The 27985-nt window shown below is 42.7% G+C and overlaps 1 protein-coding gene across 1 annotated transcript in view; it reads left to right on the top strand.

Annotated features, from left to right (window-relative positions):
- SHC4 (SHC adaptor protein 4) overlaps window positions 1-25603 on the top strand; it is a 31341-nt gene extending 5738 nt beyond the window's left edge. Inside the window, exons 2-12 of the mRNA XM_040570189.1 lie at window positions 2835-2905; window positions 10716-10779; window positions 11655-11774; window positions 13421-13474; window positions 16398-16449; window positions 16981-17107; window positions 19034-19211; window positions 20785-20845; window positions 22205-22384; window positions 23856-24109; window positions 24817-25603. Of these exons, the coding sequence (XP_040426123.1) occupies window positions 2835-2905; window positions 10716-10779; window positions 11655-11774; window positions 13421-13474; window positions 16398-16449; window positions 16981-17107; window positions 19034-19211; window positions 20785-20845; window positions 22205-22384; window positions 23856-24109; window positions 24817-24972 (1317 nt within the window). The 3' untranslated portion in view covers window positions 24973-25603. The remainder of the gene's footprint in view (window positions 1-2834; window positions 2906-10715; window positions 10780-11654; window positions 11775-13420; window positions 13475-16397; window positions 16450-16980; window positions 17108-19033; window positions 19212-20784; window positions 20846-22204; window positions 22385-23855; window positions 24110-24816) is intronic.
- The last annotated feature ends 2382 nt before the right edge of the window (window positions 25604-27985 follow it).

The raw sequence follows: 27985 nt of genomic DNA on the forward strand, positions 1-27985 counted from the left end.
ACATTTGGGCTGGAGCTGGAGCCACTGTTATGGAAAGGAATGAAACGAGATGTGGGGCTCTATTAGAGGGTGCCTCAAGAGCTTATTCACGTGAGCCCTGCCTGGTGCATTCACATCTCCTCCCACACAGCCCTCATCCTGCCTGCAGTCACTCTCTGTCATCCCTTGCAAAGAGATGTGAAAAGATGTGCATCTCCAGGAACCACCCTGCTCCCCGCCCGACCCTGCAGCATGATGAAACAGAAACATCCCCAGATCATCCTCCCCTTCAGACCCTGAGAGACGAAGCTCCCCCAGTGCAGATGCTCTCCCCAGCCCCTGCAGGGAGATGGGGAACAGAGCTTGGCACGTGTCGCCATTAGAGGAGCTGTTCCCTTGCCAGCAGGGACCAGTGAGTGTCTCCTCTCTCTCCTGAGAGCCATTGCTCATCCTGGCAAGACCTCTTGATCCCACTGCTGTCAGATCTGTGGGCTTTGGAAGGCAAAACACCTTGCTTGGACACCACACCTCATGTGCTCAGGAGCCCAGGCAGAGTCACCTTTCCCTCCCCTCTCAAACCATGGTCGAACCCTCGATACCACTGTCCCCGTGTTACAAAAATGCCTTGCAGGTAGCTGTGGCCCCTCATGGGGCAGATGGCTCTTGTGCGGCTGAGCACTGCTGCAGCTGCCTGCCCCACTCTGGTACGTTGGTCGTGTTGCTGGTCTCTGCAGGGCCTTCTGTGGCGGGGTTAATCGAGTCCTGTGTTTTTTAATTCTTCTTTCTTCCTCAGAGATGTCTTTTGTTTTCTTTAATAGGCTTCCAGTATCCCATTGTCTTTTCTAAGCTCTCCCCAGGCTTCTCCCCAGCTCTGTGAGCCCGGTTTCCCCCTGCGCAGGGCTCTGCAGTTCTGCTGTACCCCTTCTGCTGGGATGGGGAGCTTCGGCTGTTACTGGCTGTGCTGGTTTAGATAACCGGCTGCAACAAAAATAAATGAGAGATGCAGTGAGGTGCCATGTTAATGCACTCCCCTACTTAGGCTTTTAAGGGAAAAAAAAAAAGGTCTTCTGTGAATCATTGATAAGTTCAGCTTCACTCAGGGTCACTTATGCAAAAAAAACAATATTGATTTTACATCTTTGCTTAGCTTCCCACGCATCTGCTCAGGATGCAGTGGGGACTCACTTATCAGCATATGACTCACCTAATCCTCTAAATCTTTCTGTTCTCAAGGAGCACCCAACCAGCTCACAGGATGCTTGACCTTATCCTGTAGGATCAGAGGTCTCTGCCATGCTATAAGCTGAGGCTCTAGACATATTTTCCGTGTTTGCTTTGTTCCCATTAAGCAGGAATATCTTTAACAAGTAAGATAGCTCTCCGAGTCCTTTACAAAGTCATTAAATGTTCATTAGGGAAGCAGTTCTGCAAACCCTTCAGATTCTTATTGATGTCCTTCCAGGGCTCTGACCTAATTCTGGAGTTCTCCCAAGGGTTGTATTGCTATTTGGAAAGAAACCAAAACAGGGATAATACCATTGTTGTGGAATCCCTGCTTGACTGCACACATACGTTCTCTTTTTAACACAGTCATTTCTGAAAATCTCCAAAGCTGAAACAGATACCTAAATCCAACCCCCCCTGAACGCCCCAGCAGAAGAATCAATTCACGGGCAGCCTGGTGCAGAGGAGGTAGATACAGGGCCTTTCTCTGGACAGACAGTGCTTCCTCTGTCCATTCAAAACAAGAGGACGGAGTGTGCACATGCCTGCCTGGGATTTCCAGTCTCTCTGATGTATCCCAGAAGCTTTGACTCTCTGCAGGACAGGTCTGCAGGGGTGGGCTGTTGCTGCAGCCTGCAGCCCACGGTCAGGATGGGATGCTCCCAAAAGCTCCATTCCCAGGCAAATATTTCATAATGGAGCAGGGGATGCCAACTGGGAAGCACAGATCTATGTCAACCCTGTGGAATGGAGACATCTGAGCACTTTAATAACAGAGATGGCTATCAACAAAAATGCTGAAGGAACTAGTAAGCTATGCTTTAGGAGAGGTAAACTCAGCGGATAGATTTAGCCTGGTGCACTTCTTTGAGATGAAAATGTTCCACAGGTTTGTGCATAATGTCAAAGGAGTCTGTGTGCTCACACATCGTCACAGTCTCAATGTTTCTGAAAATTTGTCCTATGCAAATCCCAAATGAGTATAGAAAGAGCCCCCAGCTGTGCCCCATACAAGAGAAGTGTGGGACTCAGCCTCTAATTCAAAGCAGGTTGGTTTATAGTGCAGGCTCTTAAGAGCTGTTGCTATGATCCTGAATTGCAACCCTACCTCCTTCATCTTCTGCAGAGGTTATTTGTCATCAGACCTGCAGCAGCATGGAGCCAGTGGTTTTCGTCATGCCTAGTAAGCTGCCCAAAGGGACGTTCAGCTCTTCTGCACAGAGGCTGAGTGCAGTGTTCCTGCAGACACCCAGGCATCCTCTGCTCGTGGGAGAATTTCACTCCAGCGTTTATGTATTCCTCCCAGCTCAGTGACACAGGCTAATCAGTGAGAATAACCTGAATTAGGAAAAAGGAAGGATTGAATTTTGTGTATCCAGAGTGCTTTACCTCTTTTTTGTGCTATGTTGTTGAAGTTGCTGATATCTTCATTGCTGTTCTGTACACTTTTCAGTAAAACTAGATAGGTTTAGGAAGTTGCTTTAGAATGGCTGATTTGATTTTCCATTTAGACTCTGATTCTGCATATAGTCAGTGGACTGAAATCACATTTGCTTTCTTCTGTGACCCTCCTCTTGCCTGTTTTGCAGATATAAACACAGTCATCATTTCTCTCTCTTTGTTTTCCCTAGTACATGGGCTGCATTGAAGTGCTGCAGTCAATGAGGTCCCTGGACTTTGGCACACGAACGCAAGTCACCAGGTAGGCACTGTCAAACTGCAATTCAGCACAAGAATGAAAAGCCTGAGTGCTGATTTCTGTACAAAGCCACAGGCTCATGCCAAGCTCATAGACTCTTTTGAATAGGAGTTTGCATGCTTTGTTTTTCTTTTTCCCAAGTGATGACTTGAAATATTTGATCATTACAATAGGCTATTTGCATTGGGGACTGAATTGTTTCAACCACAGACCTCGTTTCTCTCTCAGTTCTTGCTTTGGATGCAGAGGGAATGCCCCTGCAGTCGCAGCACGGTACAGACATCCCCAGCGACTTGGGTTCTGGCGGCAGCCAGGCTGTGAGCATGGGCTCAGCACTGCCCCTTGGCTCACCCGGGGTTCAGGGTGAATTTGTGGGTGCCGCCACAGCCCCGCTGCTGCTGCGGGTGGCCAAGGCAGTGAGCCTGGGTGCTCACAGGCATCTCTTCTGCTGCCTTCTCTCTGCTTCACACCTGATGCAGAGTGGCTAATGAATTTTTGTCAGATGTGACATTGCTTGGCCCTGTTTGCACCAAGGCCAGGCTCAGCTGGAAGTGGAGACACAGGGAAAACATGCTGAAATGCAGTCATTTCCAGCAGTACTTTGAGCCTAAGCTTCCAGGCTGCAAATCAGAAAAAGATGAATATTCTGGTCTCAGATACAATGGAAATTAGTTTAAACATGAAATATTTTGGTGGTCTTTCAAGAAGCTTGCTACTTCTGCTGCAGATTGCATCGCTGCCAGTCATTGGGTGTAGACTATCAATATATGCATGTGTGGGGTTGTTGAAACGTCCTGTCAGGAACAGAACAGCCCAGCTTTATTTTTACCCATATAGTCCTTGTGTCTGTAAGTGCGTGCAAGAGTGCTTTTCCAAAGAAACACCTTCTTCCCAGCTCAGAGCTGCGTGCTGCTGGGGTGCACTCATGGTCCTGCAGTGTGGCTCCCAGCACCCCGGCCCCTGTGCCTCCAAATGCCTCTTGGAGAGGGCTGTCTGCATGCAGAGTATTTTTGCCCTGCCTTGGATGTGTTCCCTCCTCCCCTCAGCCATTTTTCTGGCATGGCTCAGGCTGAGGATGCCAGAAGTGTGGTTTAGGCTTCCTGTGGCTGCCCAGCTCTTCCTTCCTGCTGGCAGATGATTTACAGATGCTCTTTTGCTTCCTGAAGTGTTCATATCAAACGGTCTGGAGACAGGAAAGGAGCACGAAGAGATAAGTGTTAAACTTCTACCTATTGGCTCCCTGAGTTACCAGCTAAAAGGAAGAAACAGAAAAACTGGAGTCCTTAAATGCCTATATATTGCACTCAATCAGCAGTTGTTGACAATTACAATCAGCACAAGCACACACTCACCCAGTTCCTGCACGTGTGTACAAAGAAGTGCCTGAGATACAAATATAGGTCCCTCACCCTAATTGTTTACTGACCAAAACCAGAAATGTGGTATTTTTTTTGCCCAGAGTAATCAGGCTGGCATGTTCAGACCCACTCATCAATAGCATCAGCCAGAAAGTGAGGTTATCTCCTGTTTGTAAGATATTGACTGTGTGTGTTGCTAGACTTACAAAACAGAGATTTGGACGGTTTGTCTGGAAAATAATGAATATGAATTACTGCCTAAAGAGAAGTTGCCAACTTAAATTTGGCCCAAATAGTAAGGTTTTGTTAACCAGGGCTATGTGAAAACTTAACAATGGAAATATTTCCATCACCTAAAAAAAATGCCACTGCTGACCTTAAGAGGCTCTTTTGTGTATGAGAAATTCAAAATTAAACTGTTTGCAAACTGAATGTTGAAGTGCTGAGCTCATGCATGTGAACTTTAACGTCTGATCAATTACAAACTAAGTGACAATAGCATTGATTATTCTATTGTTCTCCCAGGCGAGTAACTTTATAGATGGCCTGCTCAATACAACAACCAAAGACTTATTGGGAATGGTTCCATTTTAATAATCTGTGTTATTTGTACTGGGGGTAAAACCATATTTTTCTCTGATGGCATTTCAGTAAACAAAGGGCCATGCTCTGTTTTAAAGCGATGCAGACAAGGTCTCTAATTATGTCTCTTCCCTGCCCTGCTGCATGTCTATTTGCATTCTTAGTCTCCTGATCTCTAAAATTAAAGCTATTTTTTACCTACCTCACACGCATGTTGGAAAAATCAACAAGCTGATGTTTGTCGAAGTGCTGTGAGGAGTCAAAGGAGTTGAGTGTGAAGGATTTATTTTCCAGTTTATTGCCATACTTGCACTTTCAGAGTCACTTACCAGAGATGGTAAGAACTGGGGCTTCCAAAATGTGTTCTGTCTGGGCACGTAAGTGTGATGTTTCTGGGCAGCATGCAGACCTACCACCCGTATGGCTGACCTGGAGAGGTCCTTCAGACCTGGCACGGGGCTGGGGAGGGTAGAAGTGTCCTCCCCAGCGCTGTGAATGACTTGTGAGACCGTAGGGGCCTTCAGGCCGAATGACCGCAGCACAGCAAGGGAAGAGCCAGGCACTGGGGTGCTCTTTACCCTTGGCCCTGGCAGTTGTGTGGTGAGGAGCTTGGCAGAGGAGGTTTCGCTGCAGCAGTTTTCTCTTCTAGTTTTCTGGCAGTCTGCAACCCAAATTAGCAGGCTAATGCAGTACTGAGATGCTGCCCTCACCCGTGGTGCAGGAGAGCTGCAGTCTGGGCTGGTGACTTCTGGCAGACAGGCTGGTCCAAGCACTGGGGTGACAACATCCTGAAGTCCTGCAGCTAAAGCTCACAGAACTCACCCGCCAGTGCTGCAAGACCTAATGACAAGGGTGGGTGGCTCTGAATCATCTTGCTGTGATGTATACCTCGTCCGTTGTGGGAAAATATAATCCAGATTGAGATGAATTTAAGAAAATCCCTGCTCCCTTCCGCACCAGTTGAATCAGCTGGTTTTAAATCCAGTCTGTAGTAAACTCAGGGTCATTTGCATTCAGCTGAAGCCTTGCTGGGGTGGGCTAGACCCACATGTAGCACTGCTGAGTGCTGTGCAGGGAGACACCATGTCAAACCCAGCCACGAGTTGTGTGCTTGGTTCTCAGGGCTACGATGTGGGGCTGATGCTGTTGATTTTCCAGGTCAGCCCTGCCCAGGCGGTTTGCTGACATCTTCACTGTGCCACACATCTTTGTTTAACCAGGGGGTGGGAGACTCATCATAGCACTCTCTTGCTCTTATTATATCCCTTCCATTTCTCAGAAGTGTGTGATCCCAAGTTACATGGAGATGACAAGAGCAATGCCAACAAATAACAATAAGGGTAGCAGGCTCCTCTGCTCGAGAGACTTTTTATTTTTAAGGGTGGTCATTGTGAGCACACCGTGCTTGCTGCTGACAGCACGAGGCGCTGGGGCTGGAGCCCCTGTGCTGTGGAGGTGGCAGCTCTGCCTGTCCCACGCCTGCACTGGACCCTGACCTGTCCTCCCCTTGTCCAGCCCCTTGGCTTTTTTCCTTTTACACATCTTCCAGTTCTGTTAAATCAAGCTTGGTATCTGGACATTTATGGGAAAGGGGATTCTGTATCCCAGGTCAGGGCACTGACTTGCAAACTTGGAAGTGGTCAGGCAGCGAGGCTGGGGTGAGGGGTGTCTGAAACGGGCTGGTGGGGCAGCCGGTCGAAGAAGGCTGACTTTGTTTGGGAGATTAATTTCAACTTTGTTGAGACACACAATCCCCTTCTGTTAGATAGTGTAGGCAGAGCCCTTGATGCTTAAAAGCAAATCTTCAGCAGCATGCTTACTTGCTTACATCAGCCCCTCGCTCTTCTTTTGCTCTCATTTGGGGAAATAATCAACAAAGCGTCTCTCTGTCAGTGCTGTGCCTCCCCTCCTGCACGCACACTCGAAGGAGCGTCTGTGGTGGGGCTTATTCCAGAGGTGCAGGCCCAGAGAAGAAGTCTGGATTTGACTGTACAGCTGAGCTGATTTAAAGGTTACGGGTGCCAAAAATGGGGGTGACAAGGGCCACAGAGCCCTTGGGCCTGGGCAAGCAACCACGAGTCCCCTCTGTCCTCGGCTTCTGCAGCACCCACTGGCTGTAAGGGGTTGTGGTGCTGGCCCAGCTCAGCCCCGGAGCTGTGGAGCTGACTATGGCTGCTTGCTCAGGAGCTGACCCAAATCTCTCCCTTTTGTTATGGAGCAAAAACTTTCCATGCAAATTACCAGTGGTTGGTTTATTGTTTCTGCATGGGCACCACAAGACCAACAGACAGTGATGCCACTTCACATGGCAAGAGATGCCTGAGGTGTCGAGGAGCAAGATTTTCTTTGCCTTAGCCGAGAAGAACGATTTAAATTCCTCACAGCTCTCCTGATTTCATTCTGTGGCTCCCAGGGTCAAGAGGAATTGCCACAGAGTATGCCAGTGGAGTTATCTCATTCAGTGTGATTTAAAAGAAAAACAAACAAACAAACCCAAAGTGCTTTGCTTTGGGATGAGTGACAAGGAGGAGAGAAACGAAAAGCAGCAACATGACTGGAATGGCAAGGGTAAAATGGACAAGCAAATGCCTGAAAGCATGAAGCTGCACATTCATCTGAGAACAAGATTAACTACAAGGCCTACACAGGTGTATGCCGTCTGGCAGATCTAAAAGCAGAGACTTGCCCAAGCAAGTGACTGAAAACGAACAGCTGTACGAAGGAGTTAATAGCAGGTTTCCAGGAAGAAGGCACAGATACAGAAAATCCTATTTCAGTTTATCACGGTTATTTCCAGAGTTTCTTTTCTTCCTAGTGTGCAGTTTCCAGGTCAGGTCTGCCTGCCCCATGGGAGTGACTGAAATGTAGAGGTGTTCTGTTATAGCAGCAAGGTGTTACCAAATGGCTGCTCCTCGCATCTTTAAAATAATATTTGAGGTTTGTTAGATCATCTGGAAAACCATCCAGAGATACACAGCAAGGAATAGCTGTGAGAAGATGACTTCCCCTACTAAAGAGAGGAAATAGAAACTGTTAAGTAGAAATGAGTTGCCTATATTTTTGTTCCTGTTTGCTGGACAATTGCTTCAGAGCAGGGTGAAGTGGGCAGTGACAAGATGTGCTTGTAGCAGAATGGGATCCGCTGTGGACAGCTTTGCCTGCAACTCCTTATTCCGCACAGGCTGCTTGAAGCATGCAGGAACTCATTTGTCACCAAAATAGAAGACTTCCCTGTTTTTCCAATTTTTTCGGTATCTGGTTTTCTTTCTAGGTAGAGCTAGACTTGAAGGCTCCAGGTAGCCTTAATGTCTTGGCTCTGATTTTAATTTCCTTTAATATTGAATGAGAAGATGAGCTCTCATTTTCCAAACGAATCATTGGAATCTGCAAGATCATCCTGCAGGATGCCGTTCCCATTTTGTTTAGCTTTGGCCTTTCTATGGGTAACACTGAAATAAAAAAGGAGCTAAATGAGAGGGATGCCAGGATTTCACTTCAAAAGCATATTTTTGGTTGTGTAGGGGGAAATGCTTTGCTTTGAAAGGGTAAAAAAAGGCTGTGTTTGTAAACTGAATCTGAAACATCTTGTGTAGCCCACTATAATGCTCGTCTTCTTCCCTGCTGGTTTCACTCAGAACATATTCACTACATTTTTGTTACTTTGCCCTTGGTGAGGTCTCCAGGTTCTCAGGACTTTGTCTGACAGGAAGACTCCATTTAATATCAGCAATCTCCAGTGCTTTATGCTCACATAATTCAGCAACATCTGTGGGGTGACATGCTGGGGCCAGCAGAGATGCCAGGGGTCAGCGGCGCCATGCTGGGTGCTTGCGGCCCACCCCTGCTCCTCAGGCCCAGCTCAGGCCCCAGGCTGAAAGTGCTGCTTGGGATGTACCTGGCCGGGAGCCTCCTGTCCCGGCTCTGTCTCTGGCAATTTTTAGCCTTTCTGAAAGGAAACTTTCTCTGGAAATAAAACCCAGCAGCGCGTTCCACCCACACACCCGCCAGTATCTGAAAATAGACGGACTTTCTTAACTAGCTTGTTTCCTAATTAGCTTGTTGGGTAATAACGCAGTAAAATAAGCAAAAAATTAAACAAACTAATTCCTTTCCCCTCAGGCATGAAATGAAATCCAAACCCTTGAAAGCCCAAGTCTGAACTCAGGCCAAGGCGGCCCATACAGGAGGTACAGCGTGAAGCGCTGGCTGTGGGACGGGGCTGAGGGATGCCCCCCACACCCCCGGCACAGGTCCCGGGTGGCCAGAAGGGTTATGGGCAGCAGGCCAGACCCTACAAGGTGGCTTTGTGCTGTTAGCAGTGTGTCTGGCTCCCCAGGACATCGTCCAAGGCTGACACATGGAAAATTTGCGCCAGTAACACCTGCGATTGCTGGATTATCAAGATAAGGCTATCGGGTTGGATCCTGGAATTCGTGGCATGCTGCGGCAGACCTGGCCTTTCCTTGTCTCCAGGATGTCCAGGAAAGTTAAGGAAATCTGCTAAGCACATCCCAACCCAGTCAGTCACCATTTTTCCATTGGCTTCAAAACAGTAAGTGTCAGTCAGGGAAAAGTCTATGGCTGCCAATAAAAGATTTTTTTCCCAGCTGCCATGCTAACCTCCATCAGGACTGTCAAGTGCTCTGTATGTGGAAACCAGTCGCCTGACTGATCGTATATCAGAACTTGCTTTCGTGAAGCGTGGGAAATAGATGCAGCACGACACTTGGTTATATTAAGTGAGTAATTTAGCTGTCTCTGATACAGACCATTGGTACTTTATGCCTTACGCTTCTGCTTTCCTAAGTAAGAAGCACCACAGAGATGACTGTGTGTCTGGGAAAGGACGTCTGATTTGGGAAATACCTGCTAGAGATGGAAAGATATGAAACTGAGACCTCAGATTTGGAAAAGAAGTTGCGAAGCTGATTACAGCACCAAACTTCTCCCCTGAACCATGACTTTCCAAAACACTAGGATAAAACCCCTTGCCTAGGAGAAGTGGCCTTGAAATCCAGCTTCAGCTGAGCAAACCATGCACCTGCACCTTAAAAAAGGAAAGATTTATGCAGTATTCCCCGAGAAAAGCCTTCTGCATGGAGGGATACAGAACTGTTGACAGCAACACTCAAAGATCTTATTTTTGTGTGCATGTATATGTCTAACCAGTGGTTTGGCCAGGAATGTCACAGTTTGGGAAAGAGATGTGTTATCAGCAGCCCAGGTACCAAATCCTGGAATGACTGTCACGCCTAGCAAGGGCAGTGCTGGGAAATGTTCATGCATAACTCCGAAACAGGGTAGGCTGGGAAGCAAGAATGTTCCTGTGAGAGAAAAGTGTGGGAAATTGGCTGAAGGGCAGATTAAATATTCATTTTTTTTTAAAGAGAACCCCCAAACACCAGGAAGCCTATAAGAGCACCCAGCTGGTCTCACTCAGCACACCCCTGGTGCTCTAAATAAAATGGATTAAGGCAGGTAGGAGACCTCCCTGCCAATAAGAGCCCTGCCAACCTTACTGAGAAAAAGGACTTGGAGGCATGAGGTCCTTGGAGTTTCATTGTGGTTAGGTGATTTTATTTTTTTTTTAAACAAAAAATTTTCATTAGGTGACGCTGGTACATTTTGTGAAGAAAAAGAATCAACCCAAAGCAGGCTGTAGAATTATTGTGTTTCATTAAATACTGTTGTTTTTTTTTTTCTTTTTTAACACTGGGAGGTATAAAAAAGGAAAAACAACTGTGAAAGGCTTTCCAGAAGATTTAAGTGTTTCTAAGTGGAATTATAACAATAAATCACAAGGTTGCTGGCCCTGTTACAGCTGATGCATGTTAAATGATCCAACAGTTTGTGCTGTATTTTTCTATTTGTAGGGAAGCAATAAGTCGACTGTGTGAAGCTGTATCAGGTACAAATGGAGCAATAAAGAAGCGGAAGGTAAATACAGTTTTAGCTGAATGATTATTTTTTTTGTATCTGCTTCTGATAAGCCTGATACATGATTCCCCAACAGGATTCAGCCCATGGTAGAGTGCATGTTAATCCATCTGAGCTTGGTATAACACAAAAGCATTTGTAGCAGGATGCTTAGCCTGCTTGTTCTGGGTGCTCAGGTTGTGCTGGACCTCTTCTCACCAGGGTTAGTGCTCTGCCCGGAGCTCCTGTTCCTACCAGCCTTTGCAGCGCTCAGTGCTTAGCAAATCCTAGGTTCTGGCAGGTAAAATGTAGGAGGTCTTTTGGATAGTGAAAGGGAGCTCCTTCACTGGAGGATTACCCGATTTTTGTTTATATTGAAAAAAATAAGCACAATGAGAAAGGCAGTGTTTAATGGGCCTGTCATTTATTTAATAGCTGGCATGCAGAGGGGGTCAATGCAAGTGGCTGCTGTGGGGCAGTGTTCACGGGAGGTTATTGGTTTCCTTCTGTAACCGTGGAGCTCAAGGTGAACCAACATGCTCCTGAAAAATGAATGCATGAGAGAATGTCTTGATTTACTCCGAAACACTTCATCCTCAGGAAACGAAGCGGAGTTTGGTGGGAAAATTACACATTCTGAGCTCCTGAGCCAGCTATAATATTTAGCTCCCTGGGTTTTTGTTTCTTTAAAACTTTTCCACATTATTGACATAATAAACATGTACATGAGTCATACTCAAAGCTGATATTTGTTAGAAAGTCTACTTGTGTTTCATCATGACATTATCCCTGTTCCCTTTAAATTCTCAACAAAATGCTGTAAAATCTACTTGACTGATATACTTCTGTCCCTGGCAAACCCAGTTGACAGTCTCTTTCTTTGTTTATGTTCAAAGCCTCCAGTTAAGTTTCTGTCTTCTGTACTTGGCAAAAGTAACCTTCAGTTTTCTGGCATGACTATAAAGCTGACCATTTCAACAAACAGCCTCACGTTGATTAATGTTGACACACAGCAGGTAGGATACATGTAAATCAGTGTCCTTCTCTCTGTGCTACCATCTTCTCCTCTTTTTGTGATATCTGTAAGAAAGGCTGGGTGCTTGAGTGGAAAGCAGCACCCTCTAGTCTTCCCATGTATGCCTGATAAAGCTGAACTGTGTGATTCCTCTGAATTTAAAAATTAGAGTATTTTGGGGGAATTCAAGATATGGCATGTGCTCTTTTTGTTTGTGATAGTGTCCTTCGTGTCCAGGGATCTCTAAGCACTTGGCAAACTGTTTCTCTCCATGTGTCACTGTCTGTACTGTGCCTAATAAACAAGGCACTAGTCCTGACTGGAGTTTCTGACAAATCCTAGGGGAAAGAAAAAATTGACATAAATTATGAGTCAGAGCTTGGCATTGCAGTGGTTCAAAGCTATTTTACAGCTGGGTAATATATGTGCATAATCAGTTACACTATACAGATTCCCTGGGCTCCGTTGAGGCATGTTCCTGAGAGCCTGGGTCTGCCCTGGGACTGGGGCGTGCACCCTTCGTGGCAGATGCAGCTGGGAGCTTCGTGTTGCCCACCTAATTCCTCCTTCAGCTGCTGGCTTCAGCTCCCAGCATGATCTCACCCAGGGCCAGCAGCGGGTTTCCTTCCAAGCTGGAGCAGGGGAGCATCGGGGAGGTAGTTTTGATTCACTGACTCTAAGGACCTGTTGCATTGCCCCGAGGCCAGGCTGAGCATCGGGCAGCTCTTGGGGCTCTCCTGCAGCACTGAGCTCTCCTGTGCTAGGAGGAGCAAGGGTCCATGGCCTGAGGCTTCCCCTCCTTTCAGCTACAGCAGCAAAGGGCTTCCCTATGCCAGACAAAGCTCTGGGGGCTGGCAGCTAAAGTATGGCCTTCTAAGCTGTTCCTGTTTGATACAGGACTAAGCCGGACAGACAGATCTCTTTGCAAATGCACTTGCGTGCCCTGTTGCCGCGGATGGGGGTGTTCGGGGGACTGTCTTGAAGCTCTTTCTAGATCTTTTCTTGCTATGCCTTTGCAAATTGGAAATCCTGTTTATTCCATTCCTGCACTGCTGCCATATTTCATTGTGTTCCCACTTGTGTAATCTTGTGCACTTGATTTTATAATAAATTGCAGTTTGTCTCCGGAGATGAGGTAGTGTTTGAAATGAAGAAAAGTTGATGCATGATCTGGCCACCAACTTTTCTACCAGATAACAGTTTGGTGCTAGTGCTGAGAGAATGTGACCAGAGTATCAGTATTTGTACTGTTACTGTCAGTTACTGTTTGTAAAAATGCAACTGTTATATACTTCATGCATTTAAACAAAATTCTTGGTCATTTTAAACTGAATTAATTTCTCAAGAATTTGTAAAAGCATCCAGTGTTTCCAGTTTTCTCCTGTCAGAGACTCATGTAGCTTTATACAGACCAGGTTAGAAGCTGTTGGCTGAATTCATTCTGAAAACCCTTTAAGGAAGTTTGATCAGATTTTTCCAAGTGTGAACAGGTTGTCTCTAAAAATACTCCTATTTTTAGTTTCTTCATTCACAAATGATGTGTCCATGTATTAATAGATTGGGTTGTGATGAATGTAATTGCTTGCTCTGCTGTTTTCTAAATGCGTGGCACATGAGCATGTTTAACTACTTTGTCATGCTTTTCAGATTATTGCCAACCATCACATGCAGTCCATCTCATTTGCTTCTGGAGGTGACCCAGTAAGTATTGATTTATAAGATATACTTCCGCAGGTATAATGAAATTATTATCAGAACAGAAGTACCTGCAAATACTTTATTTCATCCTGTCCTATCCGCAAGTGCTAACAGTATGCCATGCTTCTGCGTCGTGACTAGGATAACAATAAAACAGTGGGCCTGAGATGGGAAAGGACACTTGGAATAGAGATTCAGTGGTTGTTTGATAGCTAGGTAGAGTTACTTTTCTCACTGTGCATCAGTGAACCTCAGTTCACTCAGAAGTCCCCAGATGTGGGGACCGAAGTGTAAGAACACACAAACATAGGAATTATATCAGTTCTATGTAATCCCATGCTGAGTCACAAAAGTGGTCAGCACCAGTGCCTGTAAATTTTAAACAAATTTCAAGTCAGACAAAGCTCCTACAAGACAAACGTGGCATTATTTTGCTTGCAGACATGCAGTTTTCTCCTAGTATTATAGTTACAAACTCATTGATGTCATGCAAGAAGTTTTCTATCCTCTTCCAAATCCTTTATTGGAAATGATTGTAAGTGAGGAATTTGTCATCCATAAACATGACCTATTCACTCCTCCAATGTCAGCAAGTTCCTAGCCCTGCCAGTGTTCTGAATTTCACGCTCCATGTGATGTGAAAACAGTATTTTTTTAATCAGTTTTGAATTTTCTGCCCTTCAGTTTTGTGAAATGTCTCCTTGTTCTTGTGTTATGAAACAGGGGATATAGAAGGCTCTGGGTCATGTTCTTGATAACGTGGGGGCTGACGCCAGGCCTAGCTTTGAGTGGAAAATAGCAAATCTGCCCCTCTGGATTTGGGACCAAGCAAGGGAAAATAGCTGGGAACCAGCCCTGTGTGACTGATGGATCTTCTCTGGAGGGCCATCCTGGTGATGTAAGGAGCCCTCTGAGAGGTTTTGCCCAAAGTTGCCTGAAAACAGGAGCTTTCTGGAGCTGGGGTGGGAAGTGAGGAGGGAGCATGTGTGCAGTCACTTAATCTGTCTTGCCTCTGAAGTACGTACTATGTCCTAGATGCTGGCTGTGTAAATAGTTTGTCTTTATGTACCATCTCCACTTTGGAAAATTCAGGGATACATTTTCAGACTTATGCTTAGTGACTTATGCGCAGTGGGCTGGATGGGTAATTCCACAGGGCTTGTTTACCTTTTTTTAGTGGTGGTGTTTTTATTACTATTATTGTTATCATTATCCTGCACTGGTCCTACATAGTGATCCCATCAGATCTCACAGGATACACAAGGGCTGGGTCAGTGCTTAAGTGGTAGGACCTCCAAGGAATGTGCTAGCACAACAATGTGCTGCAGGGATTGCTCTTGGTGGTGCAGCTGAGAGAATGTGTAAAACAGAGGTCTCGGTATGGGCAGGAACTATGAATCTAGTGGCACTTCACACAGGGCAATTCTGGTGGCTTGCTGAGCTTTTTTCAGAAATTCCCCTTACATATAAAATGTGCTATGGTTTCCATAGGACATGTCTCTCCACCTGTCTCCACATTCACGGCCTGAACACAGTTCAGTGTTGCTCTTCACTGTTAAGGAATGGCAGTATTCTGCTCTAGAGGGGGCTTTATTTTAAAGCAAAGCCATCCATGCAAGTACTTAAACATTGTAAAGATATAAAAATAGCAGGTACTACTGTAGTTGCTTTAGTTTTCCAGTTGCTCTTAAGATCTAATTTATTTTGAAAGTGTATGCTAAAATATTTATGAGCCTTAAGAAAAACCTGAGAGGAAAAGGAAGGAAATTGAGCTCAATAAATGCATGAGAAATATTTAGCTTTCTTTGCTTTAATGATATTAAGTTTGGAGATTTTTTTTTCTTTTAATGATCTAGGACAAGATCTGCTGACCCTGAGATCTGCATCCTGTGTCATTCATTGTGAATTATTAAATGATTGTTCTTGTGCATATTGCAAATGGGGGCCTTTGTTTCCTGCCGGCTGATTGCATCTTCCCTCAAGAGAGCCATGCCTTTAAGCTGCGAATTGCGCTTTCCCCATTCCGCCTTAAAGATCCAAAATAACAAAATGCATCTTTAATTATTAAAAGAATGTTATTCATTACCTCTCCATTTTTACTATAACACTAAATCATCAAGTGACTCTTTGCTTTTGCAATATGACCAGAAATTTTAATTTTTCCATGCCAGTTCCTTTTTCAGTTTCACAAGAAAAAGTGATTATTATTTCAGTGCTGGCTGGAAAAAGAAATCTGAAACAGACAACTGATTATACTGAGGTTGTCTGATCTCAGCGGCAGCCTTGAGGTCCAGAGTAATTTAACCTGATGTTAGCCAGACTAAAATCAGGCAGCAGTGATTAAGATCAGATCCCTATTGTGTTCTGCAATTTTTTAAAGATCAGCTTTTTCTCTAAGATGCCTTTGAAAGTCAATCTTCAGGCTACAGATTGGGAAAATTCTAACTTGCCCTTTGCATTATTTTTGCACTTTTTAATATTCCATAGATATTGATAAGGACTGTCCCAGCTAAAAGATGTGACTGGAAGTCACGCAGCTCTGATGCTTTCCACAGGAGAGGCTTTGAGCTTTGTGGGGGCAGCAGAAGAGAGCAGTATTGTCTGCTGATGAGGCACCAGCTGAGTTTCTTCTGTTGCAGAGTTTGGAACTGAAAACACAGTTTATTGGAAACCCAAAGAATGCAAAATGGTCTACTGCATTTATTACAAGAAAAACATTCCTGCACAATTACTGTGTCAATATCCACCAATGTATCACTAATCCTTAGCCACCTTTGCTAGAACCTCTAGTTTTTCCTGAATGAAGTATTTTTTGAAAGCTGAAAATATCTCTGTGTATACTCAGTTGCTTTGTTATGGTGGTAGCTGAACAATCCTACTGTCCATGATGATAATTTTAAAATATTTGTGTTCTTCTTTCCTAAAGGATACGACAGACTATGTTGCATACGTAGCAAAAGATCCCGTTAATCAGAGAGGTATGGAAACAATTTCCAGATTGTTATGCATGTTTTTACAATTGCTTTATCTGTACCAAGGAATTGCTTGAGTTTTAAAATCAGAACTACTGAATAGCCCAATAGTCTATACAATTTCCATCTTCCATGTATGTATGGGAGTGATGGTATGCAGACTGTGGCTTTAGATGTCATACTCTTTGTGCAATTAAGTGAGGATCCATGGGTCAGACTACACCTGTGCCAGGTGCTGGCCCTGCGCTGGGGCAGGATTCTTCCCCAGGCAGCCAAAAATCAGGCCTCTGCCTTGCTTGGGGAGGAAGATGCAGGAGCACTCCATGAAGAAACCATAAATGGAGAGTTTATTTTATTGAGGTATAAGTTGGTATTATGATTAAAATACCCCCGGTGCAACTTCTTAGCACATAATATCCTAAAGTTATCCAGATGCATAATTTCATGCTCAGCTTTTCTGCTGTAAGCATTACAGCTTGGCTCTATTTTCTGGTATAAAGTGCGTTTACCTAATTAAAGCAAGGTGTCTCTTTGCAGCATGCCACATACTGGAATGTCCCAACGGGATGGCACAGGAAGTAATAAACACCATAGGGCAGGCTTTTGAGCTCCGGTTTAAGCAGTACCTGAAGAATCCCTCCAGCCTGGTTACTTCTAATGAAAGGTCAGCATATTCTCAGTCACTTCGCTGGCAATTTTCTTCTCTTACTACTTTTCAAGAAAACAGTATACTCCATATATAAGATGCTTTGGATATGCATTCTGGACATATGCTAATTGTAATATATGCTGCATGTGCAGAGTATAATAGATGAAAATTAGCTTATTCCAGTGACATTTGTACAGGTGCATAACAAGATAGAATTCAGCTGTATTGTTTCTTAGCTGGAACAGCCTTATTTTAAATGATGCAAGTAAATCGAGCAAATGTTCAAATTATTCTGCCCAAGCAAGGGCAGAGTAAATGAAGTGGAGAAGTTCTGCTCTATAAATATGATGCACACAAACTGAGCTCAGTCCCGAGCCATGCCAAGTTTAAACTCACTGCAGCTGTGGAAAGTATGTGGTGGGGGAAAAAGCAGTTGTAGTTCACCTTTGTGCTGTTCTGCTTGTGTCCTGGCAGGGCCTGCAGTTCCACCTGGTATGACTTGAATCAGCATCACGTACTGAAATAAGCCCAGCCACTACTTGGCATTTTAAAGTATGCAGTCCTGTCCTCTGCACATTGTTCAAATTACAGGACCTAGATTAAATTTCAGACTGCAATTCCCCATTTCAACTACCCTTTTCCCATTGCACTGGACACACAATTCTTGCTTTGACTTACGGCTCTCCTCACAGGTTAGCCATGTCTTTTTCTCAGGCTTTTCTTTAGTGATGCTGAATTGGAACCCTTGCTACCTCCGACAAGCAGGTAAACCTGTAAAGCTGCTTAGCTGCTTCCTGAAACCCTGGAGTCAGTGTGCAGGTGGTGTCACTGCTACAGCACCTGACACAATGCAACAAAACTGGTTTTATTCCATGACAGTGGTACCACCTCCAGGTTATATTTATCTCATTATATAGTGTTTCTAGCTAATACTAGTCTGTTTACCCTGGAGACAATAGCCAGAGGAAGAGTCTGTGCTATGAAACTCTGCTAGGTTTTGCCACAAGTAAATTGCAGAAAGGAGAAATGGAAGGTGCTAATTAAATTCCCTCCTTGAGCCAAAACCACAGCCATTCTTGGAGAATGGTCCTCAGACAGAGAACTCGGATATTGCTGTGTGAATGAGTCACCCACCTCCAAACTACTATGAATCACATAATCAAATACTTGCACTGCATATCACATAATCAACTACTTGAACTTTATCTCTTTCCTGCTCGAGGCCTTTTATCCAATTATATTCTTGTTAAACAGAGAAGTAAGACTTGAGATGAGCTTTTTATTTCGGGACCGGAGACAGTACAGGAAGCGCCTAGTTATTTTGCAGTGTATCAGCTGTACATTTAAGCTATCATCATTCTGTTTTAGCTCAAGAAAAACTTCGGCCACCATCCTTCATGTCATTCAGTTTTTTCTTCAAGCAGAAACAGAATAGTTGTATTGATTCTGATTATTAAAATCAGTGCATTCCACTTGAGAAAACGACTTTTTTTTTTTTGTAGCAATGTTTGATTTTTCTAAAACAGTGTCAGTCTTGTCTGCCTAAATGCATGAGGTTTTAATTTTCTTTTGTAAGTCATGTCTCTCTCCCGTCCCCCGCCCCCCAACCCCTAGATTTATACAGGTGAGATGAGAAGCCAGAGGAATCAATTTTATGGTCAACAATTTGGATACCTTAATGAACAACACATTGGCATCTCAGGGATCTGGGCTGTCTGGTGCTAAGATCATCTCCTGGCAGTCTGAACTATGGTGACTCCATTTTTAATCTGGAGAGACGTACCTGGAAAAATAAACAACTCTAAAAGTTTAGACCCAAATCCCTTTATAGCCTCTGTATGGCTAATCTGTGTATCGTGTGATGCACAAACACTTGGGATGTTTGCCTGCATTAGAAAGCAGTTGGTAACATTAGTTTCTTTTTTTCCCATATTTTTTCAGTGAGGCAGCGAATACTAATGGATCAGCTGGGAATTTACAGGAGAGGGAGGATCATGAATATTACAATGAAATTCCAGGGAAAGAGCCTCCCACTGGTGGAGTATTAGACATGCGAATGAAAGTGCAAACAGGCCAAAGGGCTTGCTGTCTTATACAGTGCAGAAAGCAGCCTTGCTCAGTAAGTACATCATCTTCTGGAATAACTATTCACTACCTATTATGGGAATGAATAATAAAGTGTTATTGTGGTATAAAGCATGGTGTTAACATCAGAACCAGGTCCTGATTATCCTGGGAAAGGTTTTTTTTAGGCAAGATTTAATGATGCTTAGTACATAATTAAATCCCAAAGCACTTTCTGAAGATTAACTGGTTTGTCCTTAGAGTACTTTTAGGAGACCAAGTAATATTCCCTTGTTCACTTTTTAGTTGTGAGAAGGAAATAGATACAGACTTGAATAGCTTGTCTAACAGAACATTTATAAAACCTGGGACTTCCTGGCTCCAAATTCTGTGATCTGATAAGTATTTCATCTTGTCCATTATGTTCTACAATCTATACATACAACATTAACTGATTGCAATGTATATGCAACATTAATTACATTTGGAATGTTTGAAGAGATTCTGTCAAATTAGCCACAGCTTTCAAGGGCAGCAAAAATGCAAATATCCATGGCTTTTGCCTGGGATAGTCACGAATTAAAAAATAAATAAATCAGGAAACACTGTCATTTCCTCATTCAGGGAAGCAGGCAGGCACTATCACTTTGCTAAGAGGGTGTACGCTCGGCCATGCCTGCCGGCAGCAAGTTGGTGCCACTTCAGAAGTTGCTTCTCCCAGTGGTGGTTTGTCTCTGGCAGCAACCACTCCATCAGTTTTCCAGTATGTTAACTTAAACCATAGTCCACGTCTGCTGTGGGCCTGGTAGACTCCATCACTGGCCCCCAAACAATTCTCTAAATGGTATGTGGCTCTATCCTGAGTTTGCATTCAAAGCTCTCCAGGGTTGCAAGGAACTACCCTGCAACATGTAATTGCAATTGCCTTCTTTCCATGGGGTGTTAACTTTTTCTTCTTAGTTCTCTTCAGTTCTTTTAGTGCTGCTTAGACAACTTGGTGACTGTTTCACTTTTACACCATGATGTCTGTAGTTCTTCTTCCTTGTTTTTTTATTGCAAGGAACAGTTATAAGGAAATATGAACTTTACCTAGGAGTTAATCTGTTCCTGTTGCATGTTCTTTATATGTCATCATCATATTTCAGTTTATGACTTCAAAACTATCTCCCTTGAAACTGTTACTTTTGTGACTTTGATTAAAAAAAAAAAGTGCCTCCAGCTCAATCAGACCTGGCATCAGAGCAAGTCAGAGTTCACCTTCATGATAACATCTGTAGAAATGACAGTGAAAAAATGAGTTATCCATTAAAGCAGAATTAGGGCTCAGTTCAGCTGCTGAAACCCACACCTGGTGCATCTGCACAGGACTGGCAGTTAGGGCATAGGATTTAGGTACATTAAGCCTTAGGTACATTACTGGGTAATTAACAGTCTCAGTGGGGGTTGGAGTATGTCCAGATGTGATATCCTGGAGAAAGTATCAGCATGAAATATTGAGGAGATGGGATTTTTTTGTGAAGATTTGTTAAGTTAACTGGATCACAGTTAACTAGTGCATGGATGTTATGAAGTTATCGGAGGTTTCCAAGGGACTATTGTATGTGACTCTTTTTATGATTTTTGTGCAGACAGGCAGCCCAACATTCATCAATATATATGAAAATTGCCCAGAAGAAAACAGAACTGTGGGTATGTACTCTATTTTCCTTCACTTGTGTATGCAAAAAGTAACCAAGGCAATCTGACTGGAAGGGCTGTGCCTTTGCTTTCCATACAATGGTGAAAAGTGTCCTGCTTAGTGGGTCATTTCTGGTTTCCTGGATGAAGGGCGGACAACAAAGCCTTACAGCTTTTCAAAAGGGCACTAATCTGTCTTCATGTCTTCTGGCAGACTTACTCATTTTACTTGTCATGATACTGTACAGTAGCTCTTTGTTGTTTTATTCTTTCCTACTCTTTGAAGAAGGAAGATATTTCTTTGCTTTAACAGTCTCTGAAAATACCCCTTCCCCCTACAAATACACTAGGAGACCCAGCTGTCAGCATTGGGTTGCTGTTCCAGTGGAGTCTGTGGCCTTGATTCCAGTGTCACTGGCTTCTGCGTTTAACCGTGTCCTTCCCTTCCCTTGGGGAGCTTTGTGCCCGCAATCCTGCTTTAGCAAAATCTGCTCTCTGGGTCCCCAAGGGATTACCATCCTACATCTCTTTCTGGACTTTGCCTGCCACAGCTGATGCCCTAAGCACGTTTCCTCAGCTCATCTCTCTCACTGCAAAATGACATCCTTTTTTGAATTCCCACCTCCACTATTATAAGGAGATCAATTACACTGTCTACAGGGGATACTGCAATTTCTTGTGTTATTTCTGATTTAAGGAAAGGAAAAATCAAATGGTTTCTACAAAGAGAGGGTGAACAAATAATGAATGAATGAATAGATCTATGACTAAAATGTTTGCTAAAGAGCAAAACTATGTGTGTATTTGGCTAGCTGAAGCGGCATTATTTTCATACCCTGCAGGGGATATTCTGTTAGTCTCTTCCTAGGCTTGGATCCTAACCTGACAGATGTGGCTCTGGCTCTGTAGACAGAGCCACAAAGCACCAACCTCCTCCATCTCCATGCTCCACCAGAACAGCAAGAGAGAGAATTGTTCAGCTTCCCACGAAGCTTGTGGTACAGAGGGGAAGGAAGGGGTTTTGCAACAAACAATGCATACAGCTTGTGTCTCTGTAGAGTCGTATGTATTAATTTCTTTTCAATCAGTGGGGGTTTTACTGCAGACATTAATTGAAGCAGAACTGAACCAGTGTGGAACATTTTTGAAAACATAATTTTAACTGATTCTGAATAGCGTACCTTGTGCCTTGTAGCCATAAGGGGGGAAAAAAGGAAAGAAAAAAACAGTTCATCTGCCAATTTCTGTTTCTCTTCTGAGTGATTTTAATAGGATATACAAGAACAACAATATTCGTATTTCAGCTTTTGCAGTTATTTTGAGTTTTTTTTTTTGTTTTTTAAATCTATGCATACTGTTTATTAATTGCAGGTCATTGTGGTGAAAGATCACAGAAGACAAAGAGAGATGAGACGTTATTGAAGCCTGCCTACAAAACAGATCTTTTTGATGATCCGTGTTACATCAACACACAGGCCCTGCAGTCTGCAGCCTGTACAGCCCGTGGTACAGCAGCAGCTCGTGGCCATGGGAGCCCACTGCATCGTGCAAGTAGGTGCTTGTTGCTATATGGTATCTTTCTATGCTTTGAAAAGAGGGGACTTGTCAGCCATGGGCAAAGAGAAAGCTTTTGGTTTCCCCATAAGAAATACAGAGTTTGTGTGTGGAAAGGGTCCTTCCTGTTTTTTTCTTCTTTTTTCGCTTCTTAAATTCAAGGCAAAGATGAAAAGTGCTGACAGCGAGCGTGAGCATGTAGAATAACCTTTCATCTTCTGTAGTTCCTTGATGACAACAAATAGTGTCACATATTCCACAGGTGGTAATAAGCAAGTATTTAAGATATTATGGAAGCTTAGGACTGCACTGTGCTTTAAGGAAGAGGGCTCTCCTCTGTGCTTATCTCACCTGTTGTAAGCTGGAAATGACCTCAGATTCTTTTGTTTCCCAGGCAATAGCATGCAAGGTCAACATGGGATTGTTATGAACACTTGTTCTCCATTCTTGCATAAATGACCATTCAATCTCATCCAATAACTTCTAAATCAAATTGTTTGATCAGCAGTATCTATTAAATATATGTCCAATTAAGTCTTGATTTAAAGACTCCAAGTGGTGGATATCCATTAGGTGACTATACCGTTGCTACTGATTTTTCTTATTATTGAAAACACTTTTTGAAAGAGCTTTACCTTTTATGGTTTCCCACTGAGTGTTTTCTCTGTCAGAGTTGGCTCCGTACAAAACAGTGGGCTAAGGACTGGACAGATCTATCTACAGCAAAGGAAATCTGTGACCATTGAGACATTTCCAACCCAGGGCTGTATTACGCTCTAAAAGGAACTGGCTATATCCTGAGGAGCCTTATGTTGCACAATTTCATTGAAGAAGTGGTATCCTCTTATTTTCCTCAGAAAAATCCTGCCTGTGAATCATTTGCAGTCTGACTGGCTATATCCCAAACCACCCAGTTTTGTTAGTACATTCAGTAATTGTTCGTTTTTTCACAGCAGATGCATCATGCTGTAATCCTTCCCTTCTGGCTACACTGGCCATGTTGTCTGACATTCCTGCACATAGCTGGAGCCACTCAACACAACTCTCCCAACAAGCCGTGACAATCTCTTCAGAGCTTGTTAAGGAAGAAGGAAAAACTAGATCTTAAAGGCTAAAAACAACAGCAGTCTTGGTTTTTATGGGGAAGATTTGACTTTTTAATAAAACCAAAGAAATACAAAACCAAAGCATGAGAGCATCAGAAGAAAAATTGTTTCCAATCCCTGTTGCCTAGCAACCCAAGGTTTACCCATCTAAGGTATGGGAGGAGATCTCATGATAACATTACCTAATGCTCTGGAGGGTTGTGAGCATTCATGTATGCGTATTATTACAGGCCGTAAGGTTGGCCTGATCACAGCTTCAAGACTGAATTATTTGAATTTTTAAAAGCTATAGAAATATCCTCTTACTTCCTTTTAGGGTGAAGTTCTAGGTGAAGTATCCAGTATGTTCCCTTTCATTTCAGAGTTACCGGAAGCTGTTCAGCAGAGTGCCACAAGCAACGCTGCTGATGTCTGTGTTCTGCCACAAATAAAAAAACAGCTAAAGAATGAAGATTGTTACCATGGCAAATTAAACAGGAAAGCAGCAGAGAGCCTCTTAGTCAACGATGGGGATTTTTTGGTGCGAGAGAGTGCAACGTCACCTGGGCAGTACGTCCTCAGTGGGCTTCAGGGAGGGCAAGCAAAGCATCTTCTCTTGGTGGATCCTGAGGGCAAGGTATGAACATTTCATACATCGAAATTTCAAGGCTGCTCAGGTATTTCAGTCAGAATGCATGGGTGCATTCCTGGACGTGGAACTGATCTGATTCCCTTCTGGTTAATTTAAATTGAGCCAATGACTAAAGTAGGTTTAAAAGTTCAATTCAAGAACTTACAAGCACCTAAGCACCATGGAAATAGAAGTGAGGTGCTTAAATATAATTGTTAGTCCAGGTGCTGATAATTAGCGTACAAACTTAATATATCCTTTGATTCATTATTAAATTTCCGGAAAAATAGCCCTAATGTTAAATAATGAAGTTGATTTACTAACATGCTTCTGGATACAGAAAAGGTAGAGGTGGTTTGATGTCTTTTGTATTCTACCTGCTTCTGCTCAGGACTAGAAGAGTGCTCTTGAGTGATGTTTCTCAGAGGAGACAGTAAATCAGAAAACAAAATTCTTAGTAGGATTTAGGGAAAAATATCTCTCTTCTGTGGAGGAAGAAAAAAAAAAGATTTTGTTTCCTTTAACTTGGTCCTCCAATTTTCACGTCAGTTAATGGTAAGTCAAAGGATAAGTCTGAATTACTGCTATAGCCTAATGATCCTGCTCCATTGAATTCAGTAGCTTAAATGTTTTTTTGACTTCAATGGGCTAGGCTCATGTCCAACTACTTACAAGCACAATATAACCTTAAATTCTTTTGCTTCTTTCATTAGGTGAGAACCAAAGACCATATATTTGATAGTGTGAGTCATCTTATTCAGTATCACATGGAAAATAATTTGCCAATCATCTCTTCTGGAAGTGAAGTGAGCTTGAAACAGCCTGTAAGGAAAGAGAATAATATGGGACACATGCAATATCACCTATGATCCCTTGGATCTCACAAATCCCAAGACAATTTGTAACTGAAAATTGCATTGACTATTATAAAACTTTATATTATGCAGCCAATTCAAAAAGTATAGACTGCATTTTTTGCTGCTGTTCCAGAAGATATTCTTTTGTGTATGTATGTATGAATATATGTATATGTGTATATCTATGTAGATCTATAGAGATCAATAAGCATAGTTATATAGATATATATAATCTTAACAAAATTACACCTTCAGAGTGTGAGATTCATTTGTGAGAAGGTATTTTAGACATGCACAAATGTCACTTTCAAGGTCATACTGAATCAGTAACTATTTAAAAGCACAATTAAACCTCTACATGCAAAAGCTCACTTGAATGAACTACTGGAACATTAGTATGTGCCTTTTAGCTTAGAATTATTGGAAACCAATATTATTTATACTGAATTAATTTGGGGTGGTTAAACAAACATGTCAAAGCTTTTACCTGTTTGCCAAAAACAAATACGATTTGAATATTACTAAAATGTCACCTGCTTTCGATAGACACTAACAATTTCACTTTGCTTGTAACAGCACTTTACTAGCAAGTAATGTTTGAAATGAATGGCATTCACAATTCAGAAAGGTTTGTCTGGTTTCTTAATTGTTTTTTTATCACTGACTACTCAAAAATTTGAGATTATGCAACATTTATGAAGTTGAAATTAATATATGTAATATAATTTTGGAATAGAACTTGTTACAAGGACAAGCATGCTAGATCCTAATATTTTTGTCTTGCATATGATTTTAGTATTACTACTAATTAATACTGGAGACATCCCTTTTTAAAGGTAGGCTAAAATATATTTTCACTGCTTAAATAGTTGTTTACAAACTAGAAAAGCTGAACAAAACTAATGATACATTTTGAGAGAGAACTATTTAAAAGACTGTTTGAATTTTGCATGTGCCCTATTCAGTGTTCTTTCCAAAACAATATATGATTTTACTTGTAATCATGTGGAGTCCATTTGTTCCCAAAAAGCCTTTTAAAGGAAACCTATGAATTGTTTGGTCACAATAAATACTCTCAATATGAACAATCCTATCTTCAGAGTTAACAGAGGTTTCTTGGGCTTCCTGTTGAAGAAACAGTGATTTAGTAAGTAGCTTAAGAAAGGGAAGGAGGATCTGGAGAATGAGACTGGTAGCCTGGGTGATACCCTGAGAAAGTTGTCCCTTTAAGATAAGTGATGTCTTCTGGCACCAGCAGGGACATTCCCTCTGTCTCCCAGCCCGCCAACTTAGTTCTATAAGGCAGAAAATTGTGGATAGTCACCAATTGCTGGAAGAAAAGATTTGACTGTAAAAGAATAAATTCTGTTATTTTGCCTGTGTTCATGTTACATGGGATAGTATAGTAAGCGCTCTTTCCTCTGGAAAACAAAAGGGGTCATACACATAAAATAAAATAATTTAAGACACATGCTTTCTTAGAGGGGAGAATATGATGTAAAGAGCCACATTCAGAGCTGTCTAAAACCAGCTTTATTCTCTTCCTCAGCTACTACGCACAAAATATATTTCATTCTTTGATAACAACATGATTAAAATACTCAACTCAATTACATATACTGAAGTGGTGAGAAGCTTTAAAACGTTGGTAACTCATTTCCTTGATAATAGTCTGGCATTACTGATATTTCAAGGCTTTAGAACAGATCAAGCTTATGCCTGTTCCATCATATCCAAGGTTCCCACCTGCAAAAAAGGCCCCCAGTAGAAATTCATGTTCAAATTTTGTGCCACTGCAAGGACAGGTGGCAAGAAACTGTGAGTGAGTGGAATACAAAGTGCCTGCATAGTATACATTTGCATACATCTTACCAAACTTCATATAGTGTACAATGCTTGACATGACTTTATTGAGCAAACTATGAAACAAAAATAGCTATTTCTGTGGCATGTCAAGGGAAGAGAATGACTTGCATAAGGTAGTCTTGATATTTTCATCAAAGCTGAATTTTATGACAGGTCATTGAAAGCAAATGTGTGAAACTCCATCTCTATTTTTAGTATAAATCAAAGCTACTGACAACTAAAATAATAGTGTTTGGAGTTGTGATAGCATGAGATCGAAGTTGTATGAATTTGGCTGATACTGACTTTTTCATTTCACCATTTTCAGTTTACCAATGGGCAAAAACAGCCACAGCGATTATGTGATGTTTGGATTACAGTACAATACAGTCCAAGTCTCTCTCTTTGAATATCACTAACTTTAACAGAAGCAAGACCGGAATCTTTGTTTTGTTCCCAATTCTTTTGTATGTGAAGTAACACTCTGAAGGAAAAAGGGAAGAAAAATGAATTAACTGGGTGCTAATGTAATAATGTGGTGATTTAACTGATGGGCAGCTAAACACCATCTTGCTGCTCTCTCACTCCTCCTCAACAGAATGAGGGAGTGAAAAAAAAATCAATGGAAAAAAAAGCTCATGGATTGAGATAAGGAGAGGGAAACTGCTCACCAATTACTGTCATGGGCAAAACAGACTCAACATAAGGGAGATTAATGTAATTTATTGCCTGTTCATAACAGGCTACAGCAGTGAGAACTAAAAGCAAACTAAAAACGCCTTCCTTCCATCTGCATGATGTTTCCCAATACACCGATATATATGCATAACCTATCCCCGCTTTGTATTAAAATTAGCTCCAAGAAGTCATTTCCATAAACTCCTCCCGTTGGCACTTGCGCAGTGCCTGCTGGTGGTGGTCATCGGAGGGTCGTGGGGATGAAGGCTGATAACTCTTCTTCATCACCACTAGTTGACCCCCCACCAGACTCAGCTGCTCCTTGGCTCTTGCCCAAACCACAAGGTCGGTCTCAGCTGGTTTTTGAGACAGGTTCCCCATTTTTGTCAGGAAACATCCTCTGTGAGGGGCCCCGTGACTCCTTATTTCGGTTAATTTGCACAGCAGTAAGCCAAGACACTCAGCAACATCTATTTTAATGCGATTAAGCAAGCTCCCATTC

This window comes from Cygnus olor, chromosome 11 (genome assembly GCF_009769625.2).
Source record: "Cygnus olor isolate bCygOlo1 chromosome 11, bCygOlo1.pri.v2, whole genome shotgun sequence".
Taxonomy (NCBI): Eukaryota; Metazoa; Chordata; class Aves; order Anseriformes; family Anatidae; genus Cygnus; species Cygnus olor.